General features: G+C 41.2%; 2 protein-coding genes across 5 annotated transcripts in view; one reads left to right on the top strand and one right to left on the bottom strand.

The window, feature by feature from the left end:
* Window positions 1-9,888, bottom strand: part of abi1a (abl-interactor 1a) — a 51,190-nt gene extending 41,302 nt beyond the window's left edge. For all 4 annotated transcript variants that reach the window (XM_040126422.1, XM_040126424.1, XM_040126423.1 and 1 more), the window contains exon 1: window positions 9,689-9,888. In XM_040126422.1, the coding sequence (XP_039982356.1) occupies window positions 9,689-9,805 (117 nt within the window). In that variant the 5' untranslated portion in view covers window positions 9,806-9,888. The remainder of the gene's footprint in view (window positions 1-9,688) is intronic.
* A 1,239-nt stretch (window positions 9,889-11,127) lies between these two features.
* acbd5a (acyl-CoA binding domain containing 5a) lies at window positions 11,128-18,022 on the top strand. Its single transcript, XM_040127387.1, has 13 exons — window positions 11,128-11,261; window positions 11,637-11,763; window positions 12,113-12,233; window positions 12,911-12,983; window positions 13,130-13,247; window positions 13,843-14,049; window positions 14,156-14,332; window positions 14,780-14,874; window positions 14,967-15,183; window positions 15,407-15,609; window positions 16,121-16,180; window positions 16,371-16,480; window positions 16,595-18,022. Exons 2-13 carry the CDS (start codon window positions 11,667-11,669, stop codon window positions 16,605-16,607), a joined length of 1,491 nt encoding a protein of 496 aa, XP_039983321.1. The 5' UTR covers window positions 11,128-11,261; window positions 11,637-11,666; the 3' UTR covers window positions 16,608-18,022.
* The last annotated feature ends 357 nt before the right edge of the window (window positions 18,023-18,379 follow it).

Here is an 18,379-nt window from a genome sequence, read left to right as displayed (position 1 = left end):
CAAAGCAAAACATGTGATGCTGTTTTGTCCTTGTTCTTCATTGGCTGCAATTGAAAAGTTTATAAAATAGGTCCACTTCCATACTCTTGGAGTTTATCAGGCATTCTGCATGAATGCTTGCTTTGTTCTCCTGTGTAAGAGATTAACTTTTTTCAGCTTTGACTCAAAAACACACATGGTTTTATACAATAAAAAAAAAAAAATGAATAAGAAAAAAAAGGGGCCAATTCTGACACCCAGTAGCAAGACCACAACGAACAAACATTTAGTCTTGCACCAACTGCAAGATGCTGCAGCAAAAGATGACCAGCCTTTATCCTTTAAAACTTTAAAGCTGTAAAACCAGGCCTTAAATTTAGCATACCAGACTTTTAACAGCGAACACCTCTACCACAGTTTCTCAGGGTTTCTTTTCATTTTCTCAGTCAAAGAAGCTTCGACTACAATGAAGTCATACAAATTTCTCAACTGATACACTGAATGGAAAGAGCTAAGGCCGATCCGGGCTATTCCTTACTTTCCTTTCCTGGTTTACATTAGACCAAATCTTTAGCCTCCTTTTAACCGTACAACTGTAATTCTCCAGGGAGTCCAGAGCTCATGTCTGCACGATCAGGTGAATAACACATTTTATTTTCCTAAAGAGGACATAAACTGATTCAACAATAGCTAAATGGCAGATTCATATTCATCTTGATCTTTTCTGTTTTTTTGTATTTCTGGATAAACTGATCTAATCTACATTAGCTGCCGGAGCTTTGCAGTGAGGTCAGCGAACGGCGCCTGGAGGACAGATGTGACACTTGATCGCATTGCCACTGCAGTATCTTAGAGCAGCCCGCTCTAGCTGAAAGGCCCCCCTCGTCCCTTTGCTTGTTCACGCATCAGAGATCGTCCGTCCACAAATCCTCAAATTAACCACATTTTAGTTGTTCGGTTACCCAAGAATCTGTACTGTTCACGGCATCCATCTTCATCGAGAAAACGGTGGGGAGTACAGCGACTATTCGGAAAAACGAGAGCAAACAGCACTCGAGACGTTTGCCGGGAAAGGAACAAAGTGTGTGCTTGCTCAGTACAAAAGGTAAGTAACAGCCCTGGAGAGCTGAGTGTTCTGTACCTCAGCAGGAGAAGCACAGAGTGAGGTGAGCTCCCTTTAGCGCTCCTGGGGCGCCTTATCTCATATTTCCGAGCTGAGTAATGACTGAGTAAAAGAGACTACAGAACATCCAGGAGGTAGCAGACAGGCTGTCAGCACCTCAGCTTGGTTTAAAGAGGGAGTACAGAGGAATGCATGGTCGGTGAACTCATAATAAACTTGTAGCTGGGAGCTAAGGCAAGCTAGATAATCAAACGAGTACCTGAATATGGAAAAGGAAATACAGCACCAGTTTAGCAATGCTCGTCAGAAAGAAAATTGTCATGTTTCTAAATGACTGATTGCAAATGCTGTGTGTAAGCAGCAGTGTGATAAAGTTGGGAGCAACAAGGGAGTGGCAGTCACAAGAACGCATTTGTTTCTTGGGAGGTTTCTGAAGCTGTGAGGCACTGAGCTGGATAAATACTTCCATCTCACTCCGTCACCCATCCAGTCTGGCAGGATAACAGCAAACAACCACAACCGAAACAAGGTCGTGCACTGCTTTACTGTCAGGCAACCGGTGGCTTCATTAAGACAGTAGGAAGGAAAAGTCCAGACCTCTTCCCTGAGGATAGAAAACAGTTCAAGGGTTAGAGGAGGTGCAGCCGCCCCTCCACCCAGAAGCCTGAGCAGAAGTAGGAAATAGAAAAAATGAGTACTCCTCCTAACTGTATGACATAGATAATAGAACATGTAGGGAACTGAGACAAAATACTTAACAACTGATGAGGGTTTCACTGCGGCGTCCAAAGTTTGGGACATGACAAAAATTCCTTACAAGGCTTAAAATAAAGAGTCTGTCAATAAAACAACACAACACAGTGTTGCTACAGTACGATCTGCCCCTGGATTTGTACAGCTGACAAGCACATTGTGCTTCCACTTGTCCGGAGGGGAAATGCGCTCAGAATGAAAAGAAAGAAAAAAAAAAAAAAAAAAGCCTTCAGGAATGTTTAGGATTCTGCAACATGTCCTATCTCTTTAAACTTTCAAGTGGCGTTGAAGAGCTCTGTCACGGACCACAAGTGTCAGGGATGAGCTCAGAGGAACAAAAAAAACAAACACTGTAATGGAACTGCCATGGGTTTATTTTTCTGCTCTGTAAACCGGACCGCTTGGAAAAGAAAAAGTTCACAAACCCCCAACCTCGGAAACACCTCAGCGGGAGTGAAACCTATGGCCAAGGCAGTAAAGTCAGGAAGCAGAATGAACGCACTGTAAATCCAACTGGAAGGTCGCAGGGATCACATGGCACACAGCTTTGTGTGATGTATCGATCGTCAATTACTGCAGACTGGAAAGCGTGAGATAAGTGGAACAGGAGGCAGCTGAGAGCTGGCGCTCTGTGGGTTGTTGTATCAATGTGGCTGTCTGACACATCAGCTGATTGGAGGGAAGGCAGAGCGAACGAATATGACATTACAAGAGAGACGTGTGTAGAATCCGACCAAGTGTTACCCAAACTATTTCCTGATCATTTAGTTCCTTCTGCCGTAGTGCACAGAGGTATATTACAAACCTAATGGAAGGTAAAACACTGCAGTGATTTGAGGCAGTATTGGTTGGGCTCTAAAAAAATCCAAAAAAAAATATATATATAATATATATAATATAATATAATATAATATAATATAATATAATATAATATAATATAATATAATATAATATAATATAATATAATATAATATAATATAATATAATATAATATAATATAATATAATATAATATAATATAATATAATATAATATAATAATATAATATAATATAATATAATATAATATAATATAATATAGCATGACAAATACTGGAATTTCTCTTCAACTTTCAAGATGCTGGTCCTGGAACATGTACATTTTGTTTTAAACTGCATCATTAATTATTAGAGGTCAATGGTCTAAATAATTTACCATTTACTTATTGACCGTTCTCCTTGATTTAATCTCTGCACTCTGGACACAGTGTCATGCCTTACTTGCTGCAGATTAGACCTGGTGGACAGCAAATTAGATTAGACCAGGAAGAATCTCGTCTGCTGATCATATTGACCTTAAAACAATGACAGGAGACCTCATCATCCGCCTATTAATCCAAAAATCAAGGAGAAAACAACCACCCCTTGAAACGATCAATCTGTGAGAAACTGAACACCCACACAAGCCACCTGGGGAGACAGACAAGGTTCTGAAATTGACGCCGGAACATGTGAGGAATAAAGAAAAGAACCTGCGGGCGAATTATCTTCACTCCTTCCTCGAGTTCAGAAGCACGATACGTGAATTCATAAGTACTCCTCCTCCTCCTCCGGGCAGATGGAGGCTGACTGAAAGGCCATAAGGTCTACCTGACCTTGAAGAACTGCCAGCGTGCAATTAAAAATTCCCTCGGTGTGTCACTAAGAGACACAAAGGGGAAGTTTGCACGTGGAGGTAAGTCATTAACCTTTCATGAGTGACTTGGTAATTGGCTCTTCAAGGTAGAAAGTCACTGCTCTGTGGCTATCACTCCGTACAAATAAACAAAAACACAAAAAAATCTATTGGTCAGAGGGTCTGCGTGTTGCAGGAGCTCTTTTTTCTGCTTGCTGGGTTACCATGACACAGAAAGTGTTTGGACGGATTATCCACACTTTTCTAAATCAAAAGAACAGCGCAAAAGAGCCCGAACTCCCACGTTCTAACCAGCTTGCAGCAGATCAGTCCAACGGTCTGGACCAAACCAAGTCCAGTCAGCTGAGGGGGAGGAGTGACAGGTGGTCAAAAGGATGAATGGGCCTGGCTGGTAAGCTGAGAGCCGCCAGGCCTCTCCGTGCTCAGGAAAAACCAGGCCACTCTGCACGGAGAGAGAGAGAGAGGAAAGGAGGACAGGAAACGAGGACTCTGGAGTAACCCAGAGAGACAGAGATGTGGTTAAAATAAATAAATAAAATAAAACACAATATTTATCACCTTCAGGTAAGCCTGGCTCTCTTCCAGGGGAATAGCTCACATTAATTCTCCTGGGAAAACTGCCCAGGACAGGTACAGCAAGGTTATATGCCCAGGACTATGAAGAGCATGTCTCTCCCTCTCTCTCTCTCTCTCTCTCTCTCTCTCTCTCTCTGTGTCAAACTCCTAATTGACAGCCAGGACTCTCCTCTCGGACAGGACACTACCGGCATGGATTTCAACAGCTCACATTTCAAAACTGCTACTTTACGAGAAGTCTGGGCTATTTCTAAAAAAAAAAAGCACAAGTGGGCATCATGCTGGCTCAGCAAGCACATGTCACATGCCCTGAGCTTGCAACACTGCGTCTGATCTGGCTTATGACCTCTCGGTTTGCCCCATGTCACTTCCATTTCTCTATTCCTCATTTCTGGTTACTGTCTATTAAGCAGAGATGCCACATTGTGGCGCGGATTTCATTTGAGATTCAGTACAACAACGATACGTTTTGGTTGACCTTCCTCCCAGAATTCTTGATTACAACAGTGCAATCAATTTCCAATGAATGTATTATAGACATATTTTGTACAGCGCATGTTAAAATTACACAAGAATATGCAGTATTACCGTTTTGGTAGTGGATTGATGGTGCTACACTGGAGCGTGATGGTAAACTGTTCCATTCTTTAAGCCTCACATCATTGTTTAATCGCACACAAGAACCTCATTGCACTACTACAGTATTTGTTTTTTCTAGTTCAGAAAGAAATGGTCAACTGATCAATTAGTTGGCAATAATTTTATTAATAATTTAATCAAGAAAAAAAGCCATATATTCTCTAGTTCCATCTTTGTAAAAAGGTGAGGATTTGCTGCTTCTCCTTGTTTTGTATCAAGCTGTCACCTCGGGCTCTGAGAACTTGCGATGGGAGTTTTTTGACCATGACACTTCATGGAGTGCATGATCAATCGATAACATGAGGGGCTCATTGATAAGGAAATTATTAGATGCAGCCCTAAGGCTGAAATAACTATAATTCATATCAGGCAACATCTGTTCAAAGAATAAATATGTGAACAAGGCTAGCGATAGGCTGCTGATAACTTTTGATGCTGGCATAAAATTGTGCTGCAGACACAATTTGGCCAATACTCAGAAATCATTAAGGTTCAATTTAATCTCAGCTCTTATTTTCACAAGGTTTTTAAAGAAGATATTGAGCTTTTCAGTGGCACGTGTAGACCAAATATCTAGATGTGCGACTATTGTTTCACCTAATGATTACTTAAAATCGATTGTTTCTCTATGAAATGAAAAAAGTGAAAAAAAAAGTCCAAATGTCAAAACTTCGAAGTTCTCAGAGCCCTGTGGCGACGGATCTTCAAATGACTTGCTGTGTCTGACCATCAGTCCAAAACCCAAAAACACTCAACTAAAAGAGTACTCCCCTTCTTCAGCACTGCACTACTGTAACACTGTCGGACTCCACACCCACAGACTGGTGTCGTTTTCATACTTGTAGTCTTCAGACCCCACTGAACCATCATATAGAGTATGACAAATACAGACAGCAAATCCTCACGTGTGAGATGCTGGAAAAAGGAAATAGTATTTTTGCTTGAGAAATGACAGATTGTTTTTCCCCCTCAGTCGACTAACTGGTTATTGGACTATTTGTTTCGACCCAACAACTTTAAAAAAAAAAAAAAAAACAGCCTAAAAACGACTAATAAAACCTGAATTTAGGTATCATTTAGCAAAGCGATGAGAAGTCATTTCTAGAGCCTACATCAGTGTGTCCTGCCAACATGGCCAGGTGGCCCACTTTGCATACAGTATATGCCCTTGTCACACAGGTTAAACAAACAGGCTGCTGAGCTGCATCCATGAAAAAAATAAAAATGAATTGTGAGCACAGTATATTTCAAGGGGGCAGCAATCACCGAGCGAGAATATTTTTTTCAGTAACTACCTTAAGTAGCTATAGTAAACAGGAAAATATTAAAATGCACCCCTGATTAATCAGAATAATGTCTGTGCAAGTGTCTTAATGTAAAAGGGTGTTTTTTTTTTGTGGTTTTTTTGGCTCTATTATTAAGCTACTTCCTGCCACACAGAGAGAAGGCATTTCCAGGGCACCAATCTTCAGAGTCACCAGGGCAAACAGGAAACATAACTCTGACCTGTCAGTGTGTCATATACCAAGAAAGAAGAAAAAAAAAACACCCCCACACACACACACAAAGTTCAAAACACTCTCTTGGACAAACAAAAGTCACAATCAGGTTGAGAAAGTGATGCGTCCTTGGTTGAACAGACCTTTCACCATCTGCTTCAGCCTGCTGGGCTGCACCAGAGTCTAGACCAAACACTCACACCACCAGAGAGAGAGAGAGAGAGAAAAGAGAGGATGGAAATGTGAGGGAGGAGTGCTGAAAGGACGGTTGAATCGAGCTGGGGCATGTTGATGTGCGCGCGTTTCAGCCGGGTGTGCGCAGCTTTTTGTGCGTCAGTTTGTGTGTGTGTGTGTGTGTGTGTGTGTTGCTATCAGAGGCACAGAGAGAACGAGTTTCTACAGCAGACAGAGAGGGCTTATGAAAAAGTGCACTGTTAGTCTGACACTCGCTTCACACAGAGCCTCGCAACGTGTGCTGAAAAGCTTAAAATCCTGCCTTTTGCGTCAGCACTTCAAACAAGGTGCTCCGGATCACGAATCCGTTAGACACATGAAACAGAATTTATCATGGGGTTTACGTAAAGTTAGAGCAAAATTTACAACAAATTCTGTACATTGGCTCATCAACATCATCCATCTCACCTGGACTCCTTATCCACTGTTACGTGAAAACAACATGTTATGACAGCAAAGTATTTTTTGTGCACCTTCTTTGCCCATTTTACAGCTCATTATTCTGGGGTCTGTGTCGATATCGCAGTCCTGTGATGACTGAATGCGGTTTCTGGGGCTTCTTCAATTTACCGGGAGCGGAAATTCTGAGGCAAAGCACACTGAATTCTTGTCATTTAGGTGGCACAGTGATCAGATTGAAAGATTTACCTTGTCGGACTGAATGGGGGATGTCGTCTAAGCACAAGCAGGCGCTTAAAAATGGCCAAATTAGGATTCAAGCCCGGAACTACCTGATCAAGAGATGAGACTACAAAACTGACCCGGCACCCAATGGCAACTTGACCGTTTTTGATGCTCTGTGCCACAGACACATTTTGATCAGTATTTAGGTTCAACTGCCCGGCCCTATAAAAACAGTGAATTCTTGTCAGTTGGGTGTGAAATTTGTCACATTTAAAAAGACAGTAAAGATCAGCGAAATGTGGAGTCTGTATGGGCAATTCAACGATATCAGAGTCGGCCTTCAGAAATAGGTCTGCGTGTTGTTTGACGTTTTGGTACGAATGCCGAAACAATACTTTTTACTTTGAGAAATATGAACATGTTTTCCTATAGAGCCATTTTTTCCATTTACCAAAAAAAAAAAAAAAGGTTTCAAGTTTTCAAATGTTAAGTTTTTTTTATAATAATCAGCATTAAAATCTGGCCAGATATATTAAGTGGCAGCTTTTTTTTTACTTCACAGTCGGTGCCATGGATCCATTTCAGTTTATATTTATGTCTGATACAACTCTTGTCGTTTTGGTATGAAAGTGGTCAAGTATGAAGAAATTAAGTATCAGCAAAAAGTACAGGCTTTTTGGCAGCTCACGATCTGGACTAAAAGACATCAGTTCTGGCTTTCAAATGCTGTCATGCTTCTAAAAAATTGATTTAAAAGTAAACTAAATTCCCTATCATTAGTTTCTGCTTTTTATGCTTAGCTCCCAATATTGTGCCATTGTGGGAAATCAGCTTCTATCTCATGTTACAGCTGGCTGTGGTAAACAAAATCCACAGCGAGGAAATCCCCACATTCAGGTCCACAGTATTTCATTTCACTGCAACTGAACGATGACGATAAATAAGTGCACAGAAAAGACACATCTTGCTTTTAAAAGCGGAGGGGGGGGGGGCTCAGAGATGGTAAAACTTCTGTATGTGTGGGCCATAACTGGCACAAAGCTTCAGAGCCGTGCCTCACAATGCCAAATCATCCGGGGACAGGGAAGAAAACAAAATTACAGGGAGTCATTTGGGAGTACAGCTGGAATGGACACACCCTCTGTAGCTGATATGGTAGGTCGACTTCCTGCTGAAAAAAAAAAAAAAGGTTTCCAATTCCCCTCTCTGTCTGTCACTCAATTTGTTCTCAAAAGACGGCTCTGACCTTTTTTTGAATTTTTAATTTTTTTATTAGGTGTGGCTAACCCAGGACGTTGTTGTGCTAAAAATTAAAAAAGACAGACCCATCTGTGATCTCCAGAGGTCTGCGGTGAAAGTTCCACTGTGATAATCGCTTCCCTGTGAGCGACACTTGCATCAAAATAAAGTTCAAAACGCGGTGGAAACGCAGACATTCCACCACATTATTTTACGCTAAATTAGCTGCTTCATCAGGGAGACTGAACTAGAAGACAGATGTGCAGCCTCATATAGGCCAGCAGGGATTAAATCAAGCTCTGTTCCCATGAACAAGTTGAGGAGGGAAGGGGAAAAAAAAAAAAAAAAAAAATCAATACCTCCCAACCTTTATTGACCAAGTAACAATGGCTTTACATTCCTCCCTCTGTCTCACAGCCTAGGTGCAACCCAAATGAATCATCTTGAATAAGCTTGCCTCCCCATTGAGTGCTAACCTGGCCAAAGCAAGCTGCCCTCTACTGATTCCCATGCATATGTTATGTTTTAATGTGGCACCAGAAATTGTTGAATTTTTTTTTTTTTTTTTATAAACCAAAGTGTGCGGCAAGAATAAAAGTCCTGCACTGACATCATGGCATTCGCACTGAGTGCTTACAAGTCCATAATGCAGACACTATACCTCACTCTGATATCCCCGCAGTATCCCAATGGGGACTTTAACTGCTTTGTGGTATTAAATGGTGAGTTTAATGACCCTATGGAATGTAATGGACTGGTATTTGACTGTCATGGTCATAGGAGACCTACAGTTGCACCGTGACATTTAGTTTATCTGGGGCAGTGTCAGCATCAATTAATGCCAGCAGACTACAGCAACTTTCTCGTTGACGTCTCGAAATGAAATGAAGTTATTTATTTACTTTTTCTTTTCTTTTCTTTTTTTTTTCTCTTTTTTTTTTTTTTGGTGCAGCTGAAACGTGTTCAGTGTCCCGCTTGTAAAACACGCAGGCCTCCCCTATCAGCAGTGAGAGTGGGAACAGTTTCGAATTAGCCCAGTGTAATAATAATAATAATAATAATTTTTTAAAAAGTAGACACACCCTCTGTGTAGACGGAACAAATGCGATCAATGGTCTGAACATGCAGAAGCTCTCTAAATGTCCCACGGCAGCGAAAGCCCCCCCGTCCCCAAACTGTTATTTCAGCCCCGAGCTCAGGGCGGAGAGGATCATTTCACAACCCCGAGTCCAGTTTTCTCTATCCACATTTCCTGTCCCAACAACCATTCAATCCCGAGCTTCTGGCGACCCAAAAAAAAAAAAAAAAAAAAGGCGGCCGGCAGATAACGCGGTAGCTCCCCGACTTACCTGGACATAATTGTTCTCGCAGTAGTCTGCTACTCTGGTGAGGTTTTGGTAACTCTCTACGAGCGCTCTTTTACCGGCCGGAATCTCTTCCTCTAACAACATTTGTAGCTCTGCCATCTTACATCTCTCCGCAGAGCCTCCCTTCCCCTCTCTGCCTTCGCTTTGATTGAAACAGCCACCAGCTCGGGCTCTGCCTCGGAAAAAAAAAAAAAAAAAAAAAGAAGAAGAAGAAGAAGAAGAAGAAGGAGGAAAAAAAAAAAAAAACTCCTTCGCCTGCTATTGTGGGATTCCTGCCCTCGCTTTGGCGTAGGCTGAAAACCGAAGATCGTCTGGGTGAAGAGAGAGTAGTCACTCCGTTTTAAATCTGCAAGCGACATCAATGTGTGTCAGGAACAAAACAGGCTGGCCAAATTTAGATAACTTATATTATTGTTTAAGACAAGTATCATCCATTACCTATTCTGCAGTTAATTAGTTTGGTGTATGTCGTGATTGCTGCTACACAGGCTGTGGGGTATTATTATATTTTTAATTCGCTTTGTTGTTGCTAATTTTGCTTTATTTTGTCCTAGTGAACTGTGCATGCAGTTGGGAATTCCTTGAATAATTAGGTCCACTCATTGGTGCATAATAGGTAGAAATACATAAAGTCACACGTGATGGGTTCAGTGCATCTTAAGGGCTACTTTCCCCATTTCCAGAGAGAAACTGATTTACATTTCATAATACTTCTTCATACAAACTCTAAATTATTATAGCAAGTTTTCTTCTTTTTTTCCCAAGATATACGTGTTAATTAATTGATAAAATTCTATGTCTAAATTCTCTTTTTTTTTGGTCTTTTGGTTATCTTTTTTTTTCTCTCATTACTTCCAATGTCAATTTAATCTGCAGATTTTTTTCGTGGTTAATTAGTTAATAGTTTGGTCTATAAATTGTAAGATAATAGTGAATAATGCTCATCACATTTGAAAACTGGAACTAATGTGCGGCGTTTTTCCTTGAAAGTGAATTAATGATCACAATAATTGGCGATTCGTTCTCTGTCGACTGACTAAGAAATTAATCAATTAATTTCAACTATACAAATCTTACAGCATATTGTGGTAGTCGAAAAATAAAGACAAAGTGAGAGCTCTCGCTTTTCCAGTCCGTCTACCTATCACTCGCCCAGCTGAGGCAAAAAAACATGGATTAAGAATAGAGCATGCTGGGATATGTAGTGTTAGTCTGAACTTTCGCTATAGTGGATGTATGTTATGAATTTGCGACGACAGCGAAACATTATCTCATAACATTTGATACTTTTCGCTTCCCGGTACCTTTTTTCGGTTATTTCCTTTGTTTTTTAATTTCTCCGACAAAGCCGATTGTTAGACCTGAAACTACAATTCTACTAAAGCGTTTTAGTCGAAGTGGAGGATTATGGAGCTTGTAGGAAATATTTGCATCCAGCGCGAAACTACAACTCCCAGAGTACACCTCCGACTGCTTATTATACCGTTCATGGCGTCTGGTCGAGGGCTGAAGACAGGTCGCCTCCTGGCAAACAGATAGGCTGGTGAATTTAACGGTAAGTGTCGTCGTTTTTGAGCTTTTCCGTCGAGAGTTTGGACGTATGGACTGTATTTGTCATAAATATCGCCGTAGTTTGACCTGTGTCGCATGCTAGTCGGTCTGTCCTACATTCAAAACCGAAAAAACCCGTCCTGTTGGTGGTCATGACATACTGTAGATACTGTAACTTACAAGTTTAGCTAGTCGCATTGGCGTTGCAAAGAGAGGATTTGTGGCCTAAATTCGTTATCAGGAGCGAGCATAACTGCCATTATAGAAGTCAGCTCTTAGCATTTCTTTTTATAGGCGTTTCATATATTGCCGTGGTGGTGTTGTTTGTTTGTTGTTGTTGTTGTTGTTGTTGTTGTTTTAACTTATTGTCTGTCTGCAGGTTTGGTTTCGTCCGTCACGGCGTGGCACGATGGAGGTGGAGAGTGTCAAAGTGGAGGATGAAAGGCGTTTGACCCAGCTGAGGTTTGAAGCCGCCGTGAAAGTGATCAAGAGTTTACCCCCGGATGGTAAGCGATGTGTCGTTCGCGCCGGTTTAACCAGTTCAACCCAGGACTGCAGCACAGGGTCCAAACGGAATTGTGTCAGTCCTGGTCAGGCGCAGGGCAACAGCTTGGTCCGCCTTAGATCTTGTGCGATTTAAAAGGCTTAATCCACTTGTGTTGCAGAGCACAGTGCAGACGCTTTACCCTCCAGCAGTCTACAACTTAATGCATTATCATAGTAGCCACTTTTGAAAGCCTTGTCTTGTCTCCGAGGCCTCACAGATATGTAAGAGAGTAGGACTTTGCAATCAGCTGCTTTGCACATTCTGCGGTGCTAAATTCCCTGTTTATAACTCAAGCTCCTGTCTCTCAGGTCCCTTTCAGCCCTCCAATGACATGATGCTCAAGTTCTACAGTTATTATAAACAAGCAACTGTGGGAGCGTGCAACATACCCCGGCCGGGCTTCTGGGACGCAGTTGGCAAAGCAAAATGGTAATAAGAGAAGGAACTGTGCAGTCAGTCAGTATGTTATTTTGGATATCAAATGGGGAAAATAGTATGGCAGTATTTAATTTGATTATTCTCCTGAGGTTTTGATATTTGTCACTTTGAATAATAGTTTTCCTTCAAGTGCAAGATGACGAGCACGAGTTGTACAGAGACTTAAAGGCAAATTGTGGAATAAAAATCTGGAAATTGAAACAGTATTTGACTTGTGCACTGTGCACAAGATGTTGCTTTTTTTTGCCCACTTTGACCTCACTGTGCAAAGCAAGAACAGAGTAAATTTTCTCAGCTGTGTTTTTCTGCCCTGGCGCTACTCCGTCTGTTCAGTCTCATGTCATGCTAGGTGATCTCTGGACTCGGCACACATAGAAATGCAACTTGGAATTTGACCTCTTACCCCACTAGGCTGGACGGTCTCTCTCATGCTCCCAGTTGCAAGAGAGACACTCTCACTAATAAATGGTCACGTTCCTGTCAGTCTTTGACCCCCAGCTAACAAATAGCACACTGACCAAAAATAAACTCACTTTATTGACAAAGTTGAAAACTTGCACAAAAACTAAATTTAATGGCATAGATTATTTACACTAAGCAGGGTTTTGCCTTTTTAATGTGAAAATTGATATAATAATGCATTTTTTTTGGTAACTTTCATTAATCAGGGACGCATGGGATTCTCTTGGAGATATGTCAAAAGATGAAGCAATGGCAGCCTATGTTGATGAAATGAAACTGGTATGTTTTCTCCTATAAAGTTCCTTTTTTTTTAATGGAGGATGTTACTGTTCTATTGACTACTAGCAATTTAATCTTAAAGTCAAACCTTTCTTTAACGTGTTGTAAAATTGAAATTGGATTTTGTTTCTGTATTCGACGCTCAGATCCTGGAGGGCATGCCCATGACAGGTGAGGTGGAGGAGCTCTTGCGCGTCCTCGGCCCGTTCTACGAGCTGGTCGAAGAGAAGAAAAAGATCACGCAGATATCAGACCTGAGCACGGGTAGGATCGACTCACCAGGTGGAACTCTTCCACCTTTCACTTTGTTTGTGATGTCAAAAAACAGCATGTGGAACTTAACCTTTTTATAATATGCCTCTTGTCATACGCTCAGCCCGTTTGACACAGTTTGCTAGGCAGCTGGAAGGCAAGTACATTACTGTGAAAATATGAGTCTGGTGGTATAGTATAGTATTAGTGTGGTGTCGTAGCCCAGATGCTTTTAGTGCTTATTAGCAGTCGTGTTCTGTGTGCTTCGTAAGTGGGACAGAACGTGTGGCTAAGCACAATCAAGGTTTCTTTTGCTATCAGAAATGGACATTGACATTTGAAACCGATAAATCCAAGTCGAGTAACTAAAAATTTTATCCTCTGCTTTAATTTGCAGAACCTTAAGTACACGAGGAGTTTGTTCCCAAACAGCCATCTGCTTGGTTGACATTGACTTTAAATTTGCGATTTCTTAACCTCATGTAAACTCTGACAAGGTTGCTTTGATTTAATCGTAATGAGAGCTAGAGAAAGTGTCATTATCCTTTATAGTAAGCATTGTCTTTTAGTATTATGAGCTTGTAATAAGTTCCATTTTGTTTCACAGGGTTTGGTACAATGCTGAATTCGGTGCATTCGAAGAGTGTCGCAAAGAGCATCGTCAGAACCATGGAAATGAACGGCACTCTGGAGACTCGGCCTGCCAAGCTCAAATCCAACGAAGCGAAGGAACGGTCAGACGACGAAGCACAAGAAGAGGAGGAGGCCGACGAGGAAGAGGAGGAAGAAGTAGCGAGAAGGGAGATGAGAAAAGGTAATACAGTTCTAAAAAAAAAAAAAACCTACCTAATTTTGAAGGGCTTGTGAGTGTCAAGTTGGTTTAGATTTTTTTTTTTTTTTTTTTTTTTTCTAAATTTCAGACAGGAAATCAGCAGCTTCACAGCCAAAGAAAAAGGGTTCATCCAGGAGACACAAAGTTCCCCTGTCAAATGGTAAAGTGGCTAACGGAGTCCCCCATCTGACCAATGGGAGTCTGAACAGTGTTGACTCCCAGGAGGGTTCAGTCAGCGAGCCTCTGCTCAATGGTCACCATGCAAGTAAGGAAAACAAACTGTCCCATTCTGGTGGGGGGAAAAAAATCTTGCATTTATGAATGTCCCCTTCTGTTTGCACTCACAGCATGTGCATGAATTGCTTCAAAATGGTCACTGTGAACGCACCTCGCCCACTGCCTGTTACTGCCGGTGCTTGTGTGTCAGTCCACCGTGTGATCAGATAATCTGCTAAGCTTCACTGCCGGAGCTGTGGCAACTCAGCAGACACCAAATCTTTACATACTTTACACATTAGCTGCTGCTGGGACAGTTTTAATGGAGTAAATGAATGCCTCTGCTGAAATGGAGCACAAAGCCCCAAAATTAAGTGAACGCTGCCGTCCCCAATGTCACTCTGTTAATTACAGCGCAGTTTATTTTAAATTAAAATGCAGGGAGAGTCTGAGCTTTTTTTGTTCCCTTTTTCTGTGCCCTTTGTGCTGATCTCAGATCCAAGTGCCGATGTGTCTGGTCCCAATCACCTGGCCAGTGACTCGGACAGTGAGGTCTACTGTGATTCTGTGGACCAGTTTGGCCAGGAAGAGGTAAGTAACAACTTCAGGAAAACACACAAATATAGATTACGTTTAGTAAACTAGTCCATCATTGATTCATCTCTAATGTGCATCTTCTCCAGAGCCCGGAGCATAACCGCTCTCTGGATAACCTGGATGAAGAGCAGAATCTCATGCTGCAGCCTATAGAGGCAACACAGGAGATCGAGGAGGATGTTGAAGGTCCACCAAAGGTCAAAAGGTGTGGAGGAGAAGATGGAGAGACCGGTGGGACAATGTCACAGAGACAGAGTCTGAACGCAGACATGCCAGACAGCTCCTTGGTCAGAGGAGGTAAAGGTAAGGTTGCTCTTACAGGGCATTTATACTCCAAGAACCTTGGTCTGCACATATGAAGAACTCCAGAGGGCAACCATATATGGTTTCCTTTTTTTTGCAGGGAAATTTCATTTAAATGATTTCAGAGCTTACTATCCACCCCAACAATGTATGAAACTGCTCTTCAAACACATGTTTTTCGAGATGTTTAAATCTTCTGTCTTGTAATCTGTGTGTTTGCAAGGCTCCAGGTCTCAACGCCACAGCTCTGGAGCTATGGTGCCCATGCACAGTGGTGGAGATGGGGACGGGGGCCACTGGGGAGGAGGAGTAACACCTGTAGGGAGCCTGAATGAGCAGATAGTTGTGGCATTGGCCCGACTGCAGGAGGACATGCAGAGCGTCCTGGAGAGGCTGCATACCCTGGAGGCTCTAACTGCGAGTCAGGTCTGTCCTCTCATTCACTGCTTCCTCATTCACTGACCAATCACATGAAAGGGTTAATGAACCAGAAGGAAAAAAAGGCATATTTGTTAGGTGATAACAAAGGCATCGAAGTCATCCAGTTACTCTTGTTCCAGTGTAAACACTCGAGTAAACACTGGGGGATGGAAGGTGACTGAGACAAAAAAAACACTTATTGCCTTATGATTAAAGTCTTTTTTGCTCCACCCTCTGAAAAGTGACTGTTTTCTTGGGGTTTGTCTTGTTGCGAACAGTTTAGGAAACCGCTTATTCTGATCATATTGCCATAAGTGAATTCAAAGTAAATCAAACCTAACATGGCAGTTAGACAGTAACCAGTGTAAAAAATGTACACTGATCCTGCCAAGTTAGATTTCTGGCGTGTAGATGAGGCTTTTTAAGGAGAGAAGATGAAGAAGGGGATTGTACTTTGACTCAGTAGCACTCATATGTTGATGGTGGTTACTTTCCCTTTCCCTTTCCCTTTCTGCAGGCAAGATCAGTGGCTCTGTCTCCTACTTATGCATCACCCCCAGTGACTAAGAGGAGTCAGGTAAACAATTTAAAGTACATTCTCAGGGTTTTAGATTGATCTTGCCCTTTTTTGTATGAACATGCCTCAGCTAAGTTAACGTTTTATGATCATCAGCAGGGACTACGATGATTTCAAACATCATTAAAACGTTTATAATGAGCCAGTTTCATTTGAACTAATGTTGTTGTCATTAACACCCCCCCCCCAGAGGCCATCCTGGTGGCCTTTGGAAATTTCTCCAACCAGTTTGGCCTTCGCTGTGATATGGCCATTTGTGGTGCAGTGGCTTATCCGCCTGTACTTGCAGAGGAGGAGAAGGTATTCTTGTACAGAAAAATATAAAAATGACTATGGAGTTTAACATTGTTGCAATGCACCACCGTTTTCATGCAGTACACAATTAAACTCCTTGATTTTCTTCTTCTTTGGCAGACAAATCAACTGAGCCTGCTTACATCCACACACCCATGGACACAGAAGATAACGAGTCCTCTAAATGTCTTTGGTTGGGCTGCTAATGGCTGTAACACCCCCCCCCCCTTTCTGCTTAGACCCACAGCCCAGTAATTTGCTTTTGCACTATGAAGGAGGCACCTAGAGTAACTAACTAGTGAGAGGAAGATTACTCTCAAGTGTGTTGTACTGTGGATGTGGAATCAAAAAGAAATATGAATGTATGAGCTCGGAGCCTGTGATTATACAACCTTATCAAGATGACACCACTGTACTGGAATCTTTTTTTTTTTTTTTTTCTGTGTAAGAAACGGTTTGTGTTGAGAGGGAAAATTTACAGTTGGGATATTGTCATTGTGTTTATAGACAAACTACTGAAGCTTTTCAATTATTTCCATAACAAAGGCTTTTTTTTTTTTTTTTCTTCTTCTGGGCACCAAAAATGGGCCTGATACTTTGTTGTTTTGAGCATAATGCTTGATGTGGTTATAAATTCTCACAATTCACTTTCATTAGTTGCCCAGGCAATGCTGCTATAATAAAATGTTGTAATAACTGTAGTTTAGAAGGGAGGGAATGAATGTAATAATATATTGACACGTGGGATTCTTTTTAATTGTGAGAATAAGTTAATATTTATTGATTTTAGCGACAGTAGGCGGCATTACCGTGCAAGTGAGGTTTATGTTTTAAGTGACTGCTCAATGTTGTTTAGAGGTTAGACAAGGTTCTCGTTGTGTTCTCATCCCCTGTCCTGTACAGCATATCAGTCTGTGCTTTACACCGAGTCGATCCGATTGAGCCTCCACTTAAGTGTTCCCAAATAGAAAAAGTGCCTCGACATCATAGGTACATTCATAGGTGGCATTATGATTTCATACATTCACATATTGTAGCATTACTGTTTATAGCGGTGGACCAAATGAACATGGTGAGAATCTCCATCTGATAGCCTCGTTTTCCACTCAGCTGTCTGTTTATTAACACACACCACTTGTCCCTCTCTGTGTTGTTTACGCTATCTCTGTTGTATAATTTAAGTGTGTGATGTAATATGTTTGTATGACTATTGTGGAAAGATTTTGTCAGAGTGATCAGTAATCATGAATTGTTTGCGAAGCAGTGAGATCTGTACAAATTATATACAATACTTGTACAGTTCAGATAATTAAAATGCAATATTTTAATTGCATTTCCATGTATTATTAATATAGAATAATATATCCTATTTACAAAGGTTTGCATCTGCAATAGCACCAGTCTTTCCAGAGCCATTATGTTTTAATAAAAAAAAAAAGTAATGGTTTCCCTTTCTACTGAAATGTACTAGGGCTTTCTCACCCTCTCTGCCTGTGGATAGAGTGGTGTTTGCATGTGATAATCTAAGCCTAAAATAAAAGTTTTCATAAAGCATTTTAGTTTTGTTGAGATTATTTCAAATAAATTGTGGATTGATATCATGGGAAATACATTTATTCACTTTCTGAGTTACATAAGAAGATTGATACCACTTTCGTGTCTGTACAGTAGATATGTCCTGTGGCTAGCAGACAGTTAGCTCAGCACGACAAGCTGGAAGCACATAACCCCCGTAAAACCAAAACTTCATATTTTTACACGTCGGCATTTGTACGGATTTTAAAAATATATTTTTGGACAGAGCCGTTTCAAGTCTGTCGGCAAGAAAACAAATATCTCAAAATGTCGAACTATTCCTTTAAACATGCACAATTTCAATATCCGATTTTGTCATTGTGCTGTTTA

The sequence above is a fragment of the Xiphias gladius genome, chromosome 5 (assembly GCF_016859285.1).
Source record: "Xiphias gladius isolate SHS-SW01 ecotype Sanya breed wild chromosome 5, ASM1685928v1, whole genome shotgun sequence".
Taxonomy (NCBI): domain Eukaryota; kingdom Metazoa; phylum Chordata; class Actinopteri; order Istiophoriformes; family Xiphiidae; genus Xiphias; species Xiphias gladius.
The sequence above is the reverse complement of the archived record's forward strand: the minus strand, read 5'-3'. Positions and strand labels throughout refer to the sequence as shown.